The following is a 17,184-nucleotide window of genomic DNA, read 5'->3' on the forward strand; positions in this document are numbered from 1 at the left end:
CTTATTATTTTCAATATTATAATAGAAGTTTCGTGTGATTATGTAAACTTCCATATTCTTTGTTAATACTAATCTGTTGTATATATTCCAGAAGTTAGTCGTTCGATTAATTTTCTGTCTTAATTTCCTTGAATTTACAAAAATTTTTAGATATAACTTGTTTACATTTTCATTTTTAATACTTGAAATAAATCTATATAATTTAGAATTTTTTAAAATTAAAAATAGAACCATTTTATTACCTTTATGATTATAATTTTACTAACTGAGGTATTTGATTTCGCTCTGGAAAATAATGTACTGTAGAAAATTTTGTAGAAATCAGTTCATCCGTTCTCATTTGATCTTCGAATAGACACACATAAATTCAATTCTATATACAGATAATAATTTTTGTGATTACAAACATACAGTATGGTCTCTTTACTGGGTTGTGGTTTCCAGCAGTTACTGCGTAAAATTAAATTCCTTGAAAATCTGTGCTGTTGCAAAAAGTGATGACTGGACACTTTGCAACCATTTGCAAGTCTCCTTTCTAAACATACAAGCTTTCTCTTCGGAAATTATTTTTCAAAGTATGGACATTATGTTTTGTAAGGCTGGCAAACACTTTTCTTGTTGTCATCTTACCATTTGTTGATGTATGACACACTTTATTGGTGTATGATTGGAAATATTCCAATATTAAGGGTGATTGTTTACAGCAGTGTTTCTCAACGGGGGCGATATCGCCCCCATGTGGGCGTTTTTCCTTGTTGAGGGGGCGATTAGTAACAATTTATATTTTAGGGGGCGAAAAACAATTTTCTGGGCGATATAGTAAAACATTAAATTAAGAATAATTAGATATTTTATTCGTTATATCGTACAATAATTAAACAAATAACATTATACTAGTCACTAGTCTATTCAATGCAGTACGAATTTGGCCCTCGGCATCGGAATTTTGAAGTGAAGGGGGCGATACTACGTTGAAGGGGGCGACGATTCATTAGAGGTTGAGAAACACTGGTTTACAGTAATCATAAAATAAACGGTACTCGAGCATAATAAGTATAAAAAATTTTATTTATTATTAATTCATTTATAATTCATTTTAATTTAGAAACAAATCCAATATTTAATTACATGTCATTTTGTCAGAAATTTAATTTAAATGTACTTATTTTAATATAATATTAATAAGATTTTTCATTTTTTATTCGGAGTGTAGACTAAAGATCTGGAATAATTTCTTCCATTTTTGTTTCTGCAGATTTACTGCTGCACGCGATTTGCTTATTATATTCCGAATGTTCGACTTTTAAAAATTAAAGCCTAAAAGAAAACGAACGTAGGAAAATCATTAGAAATTTTTATATAGAAATTTGATGAAGATAACTTTTCAGTGTTGAACATTTGGGATGTATCAGAATTTCATATTAATACATGATGTAAATTAAGAGAATGGAAGAGGAAAAAAACACTATCTACAGATGAAGAAAGCAAACGAAAAACAGTTAAATGAATTAAATGAAGCGTATGCAGCTAATTGTTGCCACCGTTGCTGAGATAAAGGCTATTCTCTGTAAATTGGGTCAAAAGTTTAAACTATTTAGCAGACACGTGCATGGGTTATTAAACAAAATAAATATTTTATTAGGAATAATTGCAATCAACTACAGTGTTAAGCAGTTATCAAGCAAGGTTACATCCGAAAAACAACGTGGGTGTCTAGTCTAACCATATGTGAGTAATAACATGAATATGTTGGATTGTCATATATCATAAACTACTGTAGTTCAATGATTGGTCTCAACGAACTAATTAGTACAACGCTCTATTCTCAACACGTTCGTGTTGTTATTCATATAATTCGAGACTGGACACACTAGGACGACGAGTCTTTTTTTTTTTGACTGGATGGCACTGAAATAAAGGTTTTACAGTGGAAAAGGGAAGGACCCGGTGCGCTCGTACATTGGGGCACTTTTGGCACGTGCCTTCCTTTTCGTCTCGGTTGCTCTTCTCCTAATCCCCAAGGGAGTTTCATATTCCATTATCAACAAACATCAAAAAATTTATCACTTCTAGCCTATTCTGCAAATATAAAAGAAACTAATGAACGATATTTGTTCATTTTCCATGCAAACTCGTCGTATGTTGACCAAAACTTGGTCGTGAAAACAAGAAACATTTTTGTTTTCAAAGCTAAGTTAGCCTGATTGCAACCAGTGCCGTCTTGTGAGAGCGCTGATCAAGGTTGCAGCCTACCGCTCTGAGAATACCGTGATAGAATTCGAATGAGTCGAAAAATCCACAAGAATTTTTCGAGGGTGGTCCATCCGGATATGTTGGCCCCTCACTACTTATAATGAGCATGCTAAAAGAGGCCCTCTTAATGTCAACAGGACGGAAAGACTTTTTTAAAAAACATTGTGTCCCCTGCATGCGCCGCTGGAAAAGACGTTATGCCAAATATGAAGTTTAAATGTTATGCAAAGCTCCTGACAAAGGTTTAGGCTTGGGTATCTATAAGTCCGCGCGGGCAATGACGGACCTTCATCGCATTATTTAAACTTAGCAGCAACACGGAAGTATCGGTATGGGTATGGAGTATATCAAGAAGAGACCAGTGTTTTACGTGATTTTGTCAAATACGGTGACATTCCACTAATGCCTTTGACTTTGACTTTGACTTTGACTTTAACATGACATAGGAAAATAATGCACATAATGTACCCCAACTGACACGAATTAAACAAATTTGATGTCACTTAAAGTAGAGTGTGTATGACGGAGAGTATAGGAGGCCAATTCCACTGCAGAGCCTTGCAAATGAATTCAGAACAAGCGCCACCATTTTACGATTGAGGATTTCCAGAATTTTTTGAAACGTGTGAAAAGATTCGAAGGACAACAGACTATGGAGTACAGACATATACGATTTCGTTAAACTAATAGACTAACTAAATATGTTTTATTTTGTAACCCCATAACTTTCAAAATAAATTAACTTTCATATTCCAGATTCTAGTTTACACACCCTTAGTATTTACAGGAAATAATATAAATCGAACGTTTGTAAAACAGAATATGTTTTCAAGTTAAGTTAATTTAAAGATAATTAATTAATATTGTGACATGCTTTACATGAATAATTTGCTGTGTTATTTCTCTTTAAATCTAATTTTTCTTTCGAGTTTCAGATTCTGAAAATTATTATTAATGTCTGTTGTTTTGACTTGAGGAGAGGCTAATAATTTCACATTTTTGAATTCATGGCCAAACTGTAAATTTCAAAATCTGGGTTAAAATAATGTAAGTTTTGACTACTAACTAATGGAAGTAAATTACTTCTAGATTTTGAGTTTAAGGTATTCTTCGAAATTTTCGGTTTACGGTATCGTCATCGGAATTTTGACTTTACGATATTTTAAGAATTAGAATTTACAGCAATTGTTTTATGTTTAGGTACTGCATTTGGTGTATTGCTATAGTGTTTCTAAGTTTTTAGTTCTGTTAGGGTCTTCATATCCCGTGCTTTCGTTAGTTATAATTTTTTCAGTGCTACTGTTGAGATTTTCAGAATTGCCATTATTGGGATTTTCAGAAGTGCCGTTATTGGGATTTTCAGAAGTGCCGTTATTGGGATTTTCAGAAGTGCCGTTATTGGTTATTGGGATTTTCAGAAGTGCCGTTATTGGGATTTTCAGAAGTGCCGTTATTGGGATTTTCAGAAGTGCCGTTATTGGTATTTTCAGAAGTGCCATTATTGGGATTTTCAGAAGTGCCATTATTGGGATTTTCAGCAGTGCTATAATTATTAGATTCTGGGCTTGAAGTAGTATAGTCCAGACTAACAGTAGTTTCATCTTCAGGTGTTGGTGAAGTTTTCGCATCTTTTAAAAGAGAAAATTTAGTTTAAAATACAAAAATATTATTTAATCGCGCAAACATAATGCTTACAATTTATATATTATATCATTAAAAATGTAAGATTACTTAGTAATTATAACAAAAATTTAATATAAATTTCAACTACTGTTTAAGTTTCAGAATAATAATATTACAGATACATTCAGGACAACAAATTAAATTCCACATTCGTTGACCAAATAAAACAACATACAACTTCGACCTATTCATTTCAAACACTCCAATTAACAGAATATATATTATGAAAATATTTACTAAATATGCAAAATCTGCCCAAGAAATAGTTTGAGGAAAAGGAACAAAGTAATTATTGTGTGCAATATTTTCCGTAGATGTGCAATACATTCTACACGAGAGACTAGAAACGCCGTATTTACTGTAATCACAACAGTAACATAACAATGGAGAAAGTAGTAGTACTGTATACTTTAATTTATTACGTAGATACTTTTTAAACGCGAACCACGTGTATAGTCCGTGCAGCGAAAGAGTAGACATGAGTCAGTATGAGCGGGATAGGCCGGATGGCCGAGCAGTCCAGGTGGCAGGCTCCCGCTCTGGGGAACCGGCATCGATCCGGACGGGTCGAGAATTTCCCAGGAATTTTTCGGGGGTGGTCCGTTTGGGTATGTCGGGCCCTGTCCCTTACCACCCGGTCACTCCATTGTGGGCCTGGCCGAACCCATACTAAAAGAGACCCTCTGAGTGCCCACAGGGCGTAAAGAATTTTTTAAAAAGTCTGAGCGTCAAATGAAAGGGATGGAACGAGAAATGTGGAACTTGACACATTGACTACAATAATAAAATTTTAAAAATAAAATGTAAAACAATAAAATTATTCACGGTAAAGACAGAAGATAGTATAAGAAGGTTTTTAAAATGTAAAAAATACAGTTGAGAGATCAACTCTACTCATTCTCGATAAAGGAGTGTTGTAGCCTTCGCTTTTCACTCCGGAAGAACAGAATCGCTCAGCGATCGAAGAAGCGGCCTTATCGAAGACGATCAATCCGAGGAAGACAGGAGAGAGGTCACGAAGCGACCAAAGCCGGGCTTATTGGAGACTGCCCACTCGAGAAGGGGGGACAGAATGCCTTCCGGGAGAACTTCGAGGGGAAGTTGGCCCCTATTCAGGCATCATTGGCAAGGAGAAAAACCCGAAAAAACTCCCGCTGCCAGCTCGTCCGAGTGAGGCGCGAACCCCCCATCGAATTCTGGTGTTTAGGGTGTTGAGAGATCAGATCAACGTATCAGCTTTTACATCCATTTCATTTGACAGGCTGACTCATAGGCCTATTCCCTTCCAGCTCAAATTGACTCATGTCTATTCATTCTTTCGCAGCGCGGACTATAACAACACAAACATGGTAAATTACTATAAATAGATTTGCTCCAGCGTAGCATTTCAATACGTTAGCAACAAAATATTGTATTTATACCACAAGGATAATAAAATAAAATTAAACGTTTCTGCTAACTTAAACCAATTATTTATGTTAGGGCTTATCACATCAGTGAATGTGAGCACTAAAATTATTTATATTTAATATATATTTAAGTTTACAAAACAAAGAGATATTACGATAATTTTTGTGATGTCTTCATCGTTATTTCGGCCTTTTAATATAAATTTTATGTATTTTTATATTGTGAAGTTTAATTGAAACACCAACTGAAAAGGGACTATTTTAGAGTCCGAAATGCATTTTACGTAGATTTTATATACAGTGGGTGATCGGTTAACGAACAGTTCAGACTGCGAAAAAATCGGATAACGAACACTTTCGCGAAAGTGTTCGTTATCCGACAACGAACACATCACATAACAAATGTACGGACAACGAACACATCACATAACAAACACAAAAAGAAGGGACGTAAAATAACCAATACCGATTCATTTTCTATTGTCTCCAGGTGACATTTTGAAACTTTTCGGAGCACAGGACACGTAGACATAGACGCTCAACCCGATTCCGATCTGATAATATTCCTTCGAACTTTGAAATACTCCATTGTAATTGTAATTCCAGCTTTTTGTTACCTTTCTGACAAATAATTTTTTATAGTCTTTGCGAGATTTCAGGCACTCGTTAAGTTTTGCGTCGGTTTTTATTTTCGAAAGGTGAGAGTTTAATAGCCAAGATAAAGAGTGGACAGATGATGTCTGATGTTGCTAGGCAGTACGGCTTAAACAAGTCTATGTGGAACCGTACATACATCACAAAAGACAAGAAAAATATTACTGGGCATAAACCTATGCAAGACCGATTGACGTTACATTGGGAGCAAATGCTAGTGGTGATATGAAGCTTATCCCGTTTCTTGTCTATCACACTGAGAACCCAAAGCATTCAAAAAATTCCACAATTAAAAAAAGACTGCCAGTGATGTGGAAATCGAATAAAAGGGTCAAGCAAGCTCTTTTCAAAAAATGACTGTTTCAATTGTGCTCCAAGCATCAAGGATTATCTTCAGACCAATGAATTGTCATTGAAAGCTCTGTTGCCATTGGACAATGCACCAGGACAACCTAAAGACCTTGAAGATAATTTGCTGGAAGACTTCCTGGCTAACAGTTCAGTTTCTGCCTCCAAATACCACTTCGTTGATTCAACCAATGGATCAAGAGGTTATTGCTGGTTTCAAGAAATTGTACATTCGAGCACTGTTTTGTGTTTTGAAGCATGCTAGTTCTCCTCAACGATGACATTAAAAACGTTTTGGAAAGAAAAATCTGATATTTGTGAAGCTATGCGGCTCATTCAAAAGGCATGATCAGAAGTGACTCAACGACAGTTGAATTCTGCTTGGCAAAAGCTGTGCCCTCCTGCATTCAGGAGACAGAGGTGATGTCCCTGAAATTATGGATGAAATTGTGACAACTGCTAGAAAGCTGGAATTGGAGGTGAATGAAGATGACATTGAAGAACTCGTAATGGAACCTGAAACTGATCTGACGACAAAAGAACTCCAAGAACCCTTGAATGAAGAACACCAAGAAACTGAGCGAGATGTGTTTTCTTCTAAAAAGGAAAAAGACGAAAGAGGATTAATGTCGACATCTGATATTAAAGATCTTTTGAAAACGTGGGAGAATATCAGAACAACGGTCATAGAATTGCATCCAAACCAAGTTGAGGTTAATAGGTTTGGGAATCTCTACAATGATAATGCTATTAATTGCTTGCGAAAAATTCTGAAGAATAGAGAAAGGCAATCGACATTGGACCACTTTAACGTCCCACAAACGGAAAAAAAACATGACTGATAAAAATGCAAGACTGCGTATATGTATTTTTATTATTACATGTAAATATAGTAAGAAAGTATATAATTTTTTATTTATATTTTGGGGTCTCCAGAACGAATTAATCAAATTTCCATAAAAATCTATGGTAAATTGATAATCGGTTAATGAACAATTCGGTAACGAACATGATCTTGGAACGGATTATGTTCGTTAACCGATTACCCACTGTATTTTATACATATTAGTTTTAATTATTGTAAAATCTCTGATTTGTAAACGTAAATATATATTATGAGCCCGGCGTTGCTCGGAAAAAAGTAACGATAGCAAACATTAAGATTATTAGATTATTGCCGATTTTACCCGTTTTTACCGGGTACAAGAATTAGGTCCCCCTCTTCCGACACTAATTAGAGAATTTTTAGATAGGCCTAAAAATGTTCGATTTCCTGCAAAAAACCGCATATAGAATAGAACAGTAGAAGCCCAGTACTTCAAAGTAATATCAATACTGAATTCTTCTCTCCCTCTCTCTTCCTTGCCAAAGAAAATTTCCAAAAATTCCTTCTTACTCTGCATTCTCATGGTATATCCTGAGTACCAAATTTCAACTTTCAACTCCTAACCGTTTGGGCTCTGCGCTTAATAATAATAATAATATTATTATTATTACAGTATTATTATCATCAACCCATCTCGATTATATTATAAGAATTTAAGAAATTTTTGTGTTCATATTCACTGGTGTGATAAGCCCTAACATAAATAACTGGTTAACGTTAGTAGAAACGTTTAATGAAATTAAGGACAAAAAGAAAAAACAAAATTAACTTGAGATGTAAAAGTGTAAGGATAAATAAATTTCAGGACTTACCTGAAAGCTTTTTATCTATAACTGCTAGAGATATAATAAGGCTTATACTCAATATAAACATAACCAACGATGTTATGATCAATAATCTTTCCAAACTCGTTCTTCCTGACCACACGGAATATCTTGTAAAAATAATCATAAATATATTTTATATAAATACTGTATCATAACTACAGAATATAATATAATTTAGAATTTTATTAAAAACATCTTTTTTCATAAGTATTATAAAAAATTATATATATACTGTACCTTCTTGACTTCTCCACTCTCTGGAATTATGTATTTTGTTAAGATAATTCGCAAATGATTAAATAACTATACAGGATATTTAGTGATTAAGCTATAGCCTCTGTTATTCTCTCTTGCCTTAAGGTGAGGCAAAATCATTCTTTCCGAGTTGTAAATATTAGGTGTTAGTGTACAGGAGTCTCGGCGAGTGTGTCTATTCTGTTTTCGCAGTTGTGTGGCAAATTACCTACACGCTGACTTGCAAAATATGGAACCATCTCATATGACAGTGATCATCCTAGTTATAATGCAAGAAACATTCATGGCACAACGGTCAAATACCCTTATGAGTTTCAGCTTGTAGCATGTCGTAATCAATGATTTTGAAGTGATGTCTTACTAAGTCATATACAACTAGTTACATTTTTACATTTTCTTGGCCTGCCCAATCATCATATTTTTCTCCCACAAATGCTTTGTGGGAGCAGGTTGGATCTAGCATTGGCCATCTACGAGCATTAGGGATGTGGAGTGGCAGTTTTAACATATGTGGAGAATTTGTCGCGGAATGCCATACGATACCTGTATGCTTGCATGCCTGCTTGTACAGTCGTATATATTCAGGCAAGAGGTCTCACAAGAAACTAAAGTTTCGAAATTGTACCGTTATTTCACAGAACATTTTACCTTTGCTGTGATATTGTAATCACTTACTACTATCGTCACGCGATCCAACGCCACTTGATTAGTGCGCAATATTTTTGTCAATGAATGTATATCATATAAATATTTATTATTGCTTAAAGTTATTAGAAAATGTGTAGTCATGTGTGAACATGCTGAAGAGTTATCGTAATCTTACATGCATTTTTAGGCTCTATTCAATGCAAATTATTATTCTGTTAAGTATACGAAACATAAATTTTAAATGTTTTACCTGTAAATATTGGTTTAATACAATCTCGCAAAATCATTAACATGTGAGAATATGGAAATTCAGGAGAGGGTCATTCTGAAAATTAACAAAGTTGAGAGGAAGAAGAAAAAATTAACAGAAAATAATATTTTTTCTTATTCAACGAATTTTACAAACAGGATGAAACTTTCGTTTTTGAAAGGAAGTTGATTTCCTTTCCCAGGCCGACTCGTGATGAGTCGCATGAGTTTTTGCATACGTTACTGGATAGCAAATAAAAGGGACGTTTTCCCGCCACTCGAGGCAGTCCGTCGAAGGAAGGTTGCCACACGAAGAGAGTTAGCCATACGACAAAGGCAGTCCGTTGGAAAAAGATTGCCATACGAAGAAAGTCCGACATAAGACAAAGGCAGTCCGTCGAAAGGAGGTTTGTCATACGAAGAAAGATATCGTCAGAAGAAAATATCGTCATACAAGGCTGTTATACAAATCCGAAAGGAAGTCATAAAAACATAGTACTACATTCGAAGTATACAAGATTGATAAAAGAGAAGATTAAAAAGAACTGTCCATAGAAACTATAAGAAGAGAAATATCAAGGAAGGAAGAACACCTTCATATGGATACAGAGAATATATGAAAGACCTGTGGAAGGTAATATAAGTTATATCGATGTGAACTCTCTCTCACGCGTTAGGTTTAGAAATAATCTTAGGTTAAGATTTAGGATTAGGATTAGATTAGATTCATTCTTTTGTATATTTTTATATTTTGATTCATTAAATGTTTTGATTTGTTATATAAAAACGGTTTGGTTAATATTAGCTATTCATACTCATTCGTCTTTAAATTTCCTTCGCTCCTCTTACTCTCAAGTTAGAGATAACGCGTGTTAATCCGCGTAATATAAAACTGATTAACTAGTGTCGGGAATCCTGACTGAAGGAAAAGGGTGATTACGCGATCATCTAATTCCGCTTTAAATTAACATTCAAACTGTAAGTCCCTCCACACTCGATTTCCTTGAATTAGGAAAACCATCCTTGTAACACAAACAGAGGGCTATTCATAAGAATAGTTTGCCGATTAAGTGGTACACGAGTCTTAACTACTCCGTATCTCCGGCTAGCCCCTCACAAACATAATTAAAAGTTTCCAGTAACGAGTTGAGGAACTTTCCCGGAAAAAAAAAACTTTTAAAATTGTGTGTGGCGCTATCTTTTATGATATTCTATTTTAAAATCTTTTTATATTATTAATTATTATAAAATGACAAAAGGCTTAATTTTGAGCGTAGGAATGACTTTTATAAAAAAATTATAAATGCTATTAACAAGTAAAATATTTATTAAGTTCAATCCTATTCGATATACTACACAAGACGCTCAATCCCTTTAATCTTTAAAATTTATATTAATAACTTATGCAATATCTACAAACAATCTGTAATCTTTTGAAATACTTAATCATATTTTATCTAATAAAGTTTAAATTTGATTCATGATTAAAATTATGCAATCATTAATGAAATGTTAACCTAATTGTAATGACACATTGTTACTGAATCATAATGGTTATACTATATTACATAAATATTTAATTTATTGTTAGATATGAAATAACTCATTTGAAAAAACATTAAAAATGCAAAAAATGTAAACAAAAGGAATCTTACAAAATTCTGTAGGTGTATGTTTGCATCTATTTTGCATTATATCTGAGGAATGGATGAATCAAAAATTTCGAAACTTGGAAGGGTTATTTCTGTGTAGAGAGGCATTGATATTATTAAATTTTTGTGGTTAAAAGTCAAGAGGGTGGGAAGATGATAGTTTTACTGGTTATTCGCATTTACAAAGTTTTGGAATTATTCTTAACTCTCAGATTTAAACCTTTTGCATTTTTATAATAATTAATAATATAAAAGTTATTTTTAATCCAATGTCATAGCAATGGCTCCACGCACAAAACAAAGAAATCAGGAATCTTCTCAGACATTTGAACAGTGTTATGCGACAAATAAGAAATTTGTAAAACGTGGTTATTTATGCCGGACAGTTAGGCTACATAAAGAATTAAACAAGTTTTTTGTTTTACTACAGTGATTGAAAGGTGTGAGTGTGATATGAAGAAAATTTACGCCTAAATTTCCAAATACATTAACCAGGCGAAGAAGAATTGATACAAAAATTTTATAACGATTTCATTATTATTACAAAAAATTATAGAGATTTCTCTATGCCTAGTTACTTTCCATCCACCCCCAATTCAAGTACAGTTAATACTATTGATTTATTACTTCACTTTTATCTATCACTTCACTATTGATTTATCACTTCTTTCAATTCATAAACGCCCCAAACATTTAGTAGTTTATCTTAATATATCCTATCTGGCATAAATTTGACAGCATTATCATAAATTAAAATACATTAAGACTTTCGATTCTTTATCATTCCGAAACAAATATGCTATCTTTTTTTGTTTGTTTTTATCTTCACGACTAGGTGCATAGGTAGACACAGGGCATTTATTTCTACATCATCTTTATTCGAAATATCCTATAGGCCAATACGCATTTCGGGCATTATCCCCTCACCTGTCGGCATGACTTCCGGGATTTCTTGTAGGTGGTGTCGACACGTATACATTCCGTTTAAAATTACTTATTTACAGTTAAAATTGTTTTACTGTTAAATAACATTATAGTTTAAAATATATATTTTAAACTATACAATTTAAATAAGTAATTTTAAACGGAATGTATACGTGTCGACACCACCTACAAGAAATCCCGGAAGTCATGCCGACAGGTGAGGGGCTAATGCCCGAAATGCGTATTGGCCTATAGGATATTCCGAATAAAGATGATGTAGAAATAAATGCCCTGTGTCTACCTATGCACCTAATCGTGAAGATAAAAACAGATAAAAGAAGACACGGTTTTAGAATACATAAGCTATTTTTAATAAAAAAACAGAAATTAATATTGATACATACCTAATAGATATACAATCGATCATTTTATTTCTGTTTTTAATTCTATACCTCTTCAGTTATCTTCAGTATACCTTTAAATTAATTAAAATTGCTTAATTTACATTAAAAATATTAATAAACTAAACAATTTAGAAATTAGACACTACGTTATAGTTAAAAATAGCTCAACGTAAGTATGCTAATGTTAAATTTATTAATTATTAACTAATTAAAATAACTTTTAATACTTGCCTACTTATTTTGCAATGTGTCCTGATAAAATACTGATAAATTATTTCTTAAATTTTGCTATTTATATTCTAGATAAAAATGGTATTTGGTCGTTTTATGTTACGCAGAGAGGAGATATTTTTATTTAAAATATCTAAACTGCTTTGGAATTTTGTTTTATGTAGGGCCTAAATAATTTAAATTGATTTTAAATGAATCCTTCTTTTTGATAACTATAAAATTATGAATTTATTTATTTTTATATTGTATTTTATGTAATTTAATCTATTTACTATCAATAAAATTCATTTCTAATTCAAATTAGGCTGCAATTCAATCTAGAAAGATATTATTACTTTCGTACGTCTGACTGTCCTTCATTAATATCGAGAACACAGTTAGATAATTGGAAAATCGAGAGCATATATGGATAGCGCAGGAGTCAGAGGCTCCGATTAACTATACACCAACTTCCAACCTCAACCGTATGCCAGATGATTTTTAAATTAATTATAATTAAAAATTGCAGCCAGGTATAGTCCGACACGTTCGATTTTTATATGGTTTTTAATTGTTATTCTTTAATTTAGGTAAATTCCAAGACTGGCATTAATAAAAATGTCTAACGAAAGTGAAATTTAACTGCTTGTGCCTAGGATAAAGCGCGCTTTATGCAAATAAAGTTTAAAGTTCCAGTTGTTATCTGTAGCAAAAACACTTGAATAAAGCCGGCTAATCGGATTCACTGGCTTCGGCCGTACCATATACATCAAACATTAAAATCGGGTACACATGTACCGGTATACCTGCCTTAACTCGCTACTCTAATTTTATTATTATTATTATTATTATTATTGCATAAAAATTATTTTATAAAATTTAAACATATTTAAATTGCTAATTAAATTATAACTTTCTTAAAATTAAATCTGTTTCACAAATTCAATAATTAAAAATAAAAACTTCAGGCTACTTACAATGTTGTAGTGTATTGTGCTGCGTGTTTGATGATATTAGAGTGATTATTTATTAAGCATCGTTATTTTGTAATGAAATAATCTAAATTATTTAAATAAGATCTTCATAACTAGGTCAAATATTTAAAAAATAACTGATCTATTCTTTATGTAAATAAATCATCAGGAAATATATGATGAAAACCGCATTCATTTCGTTGAAAATAATCCTTTATGAAGAAATAATTTTCATAAAAAATCTAGTTTTTTCGAAATACAGGCTGTTATTTCAATGTTTATATTTCAGTATGTCTTCTCCTGTTACTAGAATTTATAACTCATTCACTTTTTACTGGGGTGAATGCTTTATAAGAGAATTTTGGTAGTGATAATTACAAGTAAACAGTGGAATAACTAAGATTTTGTTATGGGAGGATGATTTATAATGTAGATAGAATGAAAAAAAAAATTAAGCCTCTAGTAGGATACAAAACCCAAATCATCCATGTAAATACCTCATTGCATACTTTACAAAAATTTATTACAGTATGTAAAGTCAATATTTAATATAAAAAATAAACGGGAAATACTATAAAATCTTCATTATGAGCAAGCTTTTAGAGTGACAAAAATTCCTCGAAAGACGTCAAATTTAAAATTATATAGGCCCTATATACATATTTTCAAAAAATACGTCCTAAATCGAGATAACGAAGATATAAACAAAATGGTGCAAAAGTCGGTTAACCGAGATTATAATTTAGAAACGATTAGAACCAATATGGAACAGCTGTTAGTGATTCAGATCTGTATCGGTTAACCGATATTCGAGCGATGCTAAACATATTTTCCTAAACAGTCGCAAATTGATATTATCTTTGTATAAATAGTTATAATTAAGCCATTTAAACAATAGAATATTATTTATAATATTAATAAGAGGGAGAGTTCTAATTATTGTTATTATTTATTAAAATTATATAATAAATAAAAATTTTTACCAGTACAAATGTATTCCCAAAGGAAAATATCCGAGTGCACAAGTGGAGGGTTCGATAACATATAAGCATTTTTATCTAGGATCCTTCGAAAGATAATTTTCTTATCACCTTATTACGTTTCACGCGCGTTATATGTGCAACGCTTTTATTAAATTCTTTACACAATTAAATATAATAAAATTTTATTAATTATTTCTTCAGTTAGAAATGTTTAATGCATTTATAAATAGATTAAAAGTTTATATTTTTTAATATTATCCAGGTATGTGTAACATTACACATACCTAGATAATAGAATACGTCACTGTATTCTATTGGCTTTAATTGTAGAGAAAATTGCCTTAACAAATGGGTGTGTAGAAGACAATTCTTCAACTAATATGTACTCATTAATCGCCTTTCACGTGTAATTTCGACTGATAAACTGAGTAAACTGATAAAAATCAACATTTAGTTTTTTATAAACTTGTACACCTGAATAAATATTTAAATCGAATACTTTTCATTAAAAAATTATGTTTAATTTTGTGGAAATTTTGCTTATAAGAATACTCATTGTTGGAATTTAATATTTGAAAACTGATTTTTTTAAATACATCCAGTAATTTTAAATATGTAAATATTGTAAATTTTATGCTTAAATTTAATCTTTTATTCGTGGAAACAACAAATATTTATGCTGATTAAAACTTGAGATGATGATGTAATTAAAACTACAGCACGAAACTTGGTTAATTTAACTAAATAAAAGCAAAATATACACACTTCACAGCAGAAAATACAGTAAAACCTGTCAAACCGGAAAATATTGGGTAAACCGGAAAACCTGTGTAAACCGGAATTGCACGGTTTACACAGGTTTTACTGTACATATTGTACATTTTCAATTGCATCATCGTATATTTCTTTTTATGTTGTAAGTTTTTACGATATGAGGATTTAGGATTTACGTCTCACTTGTTAATAAACGAAGCAAAAACTGTAAATTGTCATATCAAGGAAGGTAAATTAAACTTTGTAACATAGATGCATAATATAAATATAATCCTCTTGTTTGAATTAATTCAAGCACATAATTTGTCAAAGAATTTTAGTTTTTCGATGATTTATCGCATATTATACTATGTAATACACTACGTAAATTATTTCTATATATTGATAATATATCTGAGTGCAGCTTAATATAAACTACTGTAAACAGATCTACACAAAATTGCAATCTGTAGGATATTAGACTCAGAGTGCATGGATGAGAATATACTGTATATGTATTCTGACACGCATATTAAACTAATGATGATAATTGTCATCATTAGAAAGAAAGAAAGAACATTAGAAAGGAATGTGAAGTCACAAAATATTATATTATTAATAATTGGTTAGGCATGCGCTTTTATTTATTAATTGAAATATTATGTTGGACATACTGTGAACAAGAATTTATCATCACATCAGTTTCTTTCCAGTCCTGCGAAATGGCTTTATTTTAGGAGTTCAACTGATGAAAAGAATGGTTATCTGCGTATATCGTACTTTTCTCACGAATTCTCACGAGAATTCCCCGAAGGCCCTCTATTGGATTGAGGTTTCTAAAGCATGTAGCCAATCAGGAATGTCAATATCGTTATTATGAAACTACTGGGATGTATTGCGACTAGAGTGGAGCTTGCATTTCTTTCTGAAATGTAAAGGGTACTGGTGTACTGGTGTTGAAAAAATGGCAGGAGATGCCCTACAAGAGTCGATTGATAATCAGAATCGTTAATTCTTGATGAAACAGAAAAGCTAAAGGTAATTTTCTTTCAGCGTTAAATACCTCCCAAACCATCACGCTATATCAACAAAGTTACACTTAAACAGGTTATTTTATTAACTCATGCCATTATCCGTTCAGTCTATCAGGACAGTCAAAGCATGGTGGTTTGCTGGCATTTAGCGCTGCAAGAAATGAAAAGAATGGTTATCAGCATAAACATCTCTTGTTTCATTAAGAATTAATGGCTCGGATTATCAAGAGACTCTTGTCGGTCATCTCCTGCCATTTTTTCAACATCAGTACATACAATTTACATTTCAGCAAAAAATGCAAACTCAGTTCTAGTCGTAGTACACTCCCATAGTTTCAGAAAATAACGATATAGAAGTTCCGGTTGGCTGCATGCTTCACAAACGTCAATCCGATAGAAGATCTCTAGGGAATTTTCGTGAGAAAAGTACATTCTTTTCATCAGTTAAACTAGTCCAAAGTTATGCTGAACTGAACCATAGGTCAGTTTGCATTTTGAACATTTAGCAAAGGTGTGTATATTTGTGTCCAGAAATTTAACATGTATTAATTATCAGTAGCGTGCCGTCATTAGAAGCGGTGGAAGCGCCGCTTCCCTTGTATTTTATAAAAAATAAATACATATTAATTTTAATTATGTAAAAATAATCGCACAATATTTTATTATAACCGTATTATGTATCTTATTACAAATTTCTATACTACACGTGAAAAAAAGATTGCTATTGTATACAGTGGTACCTCAGGTTACGAACGCCCCAGCATACGAAATTTTCAGGATACGACATGAAATTCGAACATATTTTTGCTCCACGATACGAACAAAAACTCACCATACGACGTTACATTAGTTCGCATTTTTCATTTGTTTTTCTTACTACAGTTATTTTTTTAATGTATTACTTGGCTTTAATTTGAGTATGTTTTTCGCATTGGAACGAATTATTTGATTTTACATGTAATCGTATGGGAAAAGATGATCCACCTTACGACATTTTCATGATACGATCTCAGTTTCGGAACGGATTAATTTCGTATC

At 32.2% G+C, this 17,184-nt stretch overlaps 1 protein-coding gene across 2 annotated transcripts; it reads right to left on the minus strand.

Annotated features, from left to right (window-relative positions):
• Positions 1-1,831: 1,831 nt before the first annotated feature.
• LOC111636315 (uncharacterized protein DDB_G0287625-like) lies at positions 1,832-14,445 on the minus strand. 2 transcript variants are annotated; one of them, XM_023381534.1, is made up of 4 exons: positions 14,360-14,445; positions 12,193-12,263; positions 8,046-8,167; positions 1,832-3,881 (listed from the first exon to the last, which is right to left on the minus strand). In XM_023381534.1, the coding sequence occupies exons 2-4, from the start codon at positions 12,213-12,215 to the stop codon at positions 3,649-3,651; spliced, it is 378 nt and encodes a 125-aa protein (XP_023237302.1). In that variant the 5' UTR covers positions 12,216-12,263; positions 14,360-14,445; the 3' UTR covers positions 1,832-3,648. The 2 variants fall into 2 exon arrangements, with proteins under 2 accessions (XP_023237302.1, XP_023237303.1); XM_023381535.1 differs by lacking the exon at positions 14,360-14,445 and adding an exon at positions 13,380-13,429.
• Positions 14,446-17,184: the final 2,739 nt, after the last annotated feature.

Source organism: Centruroides sculpturatus, unplaced genomic scaffold (assembly GCF_000671375.1).
Source record: "Centruroides sculpturatus isolate CEXI.00-Female unplaced genomic scaffold, Cexi_2.0 scaffold936, whole genome shotgun sequence".
Taxonomy (NCBI): Eukaryota; Metazoa; Arthropoda; class Arachnida; order Scorpiones; family Buthidae; genus Centruroides; species Centruroides sculpturatus.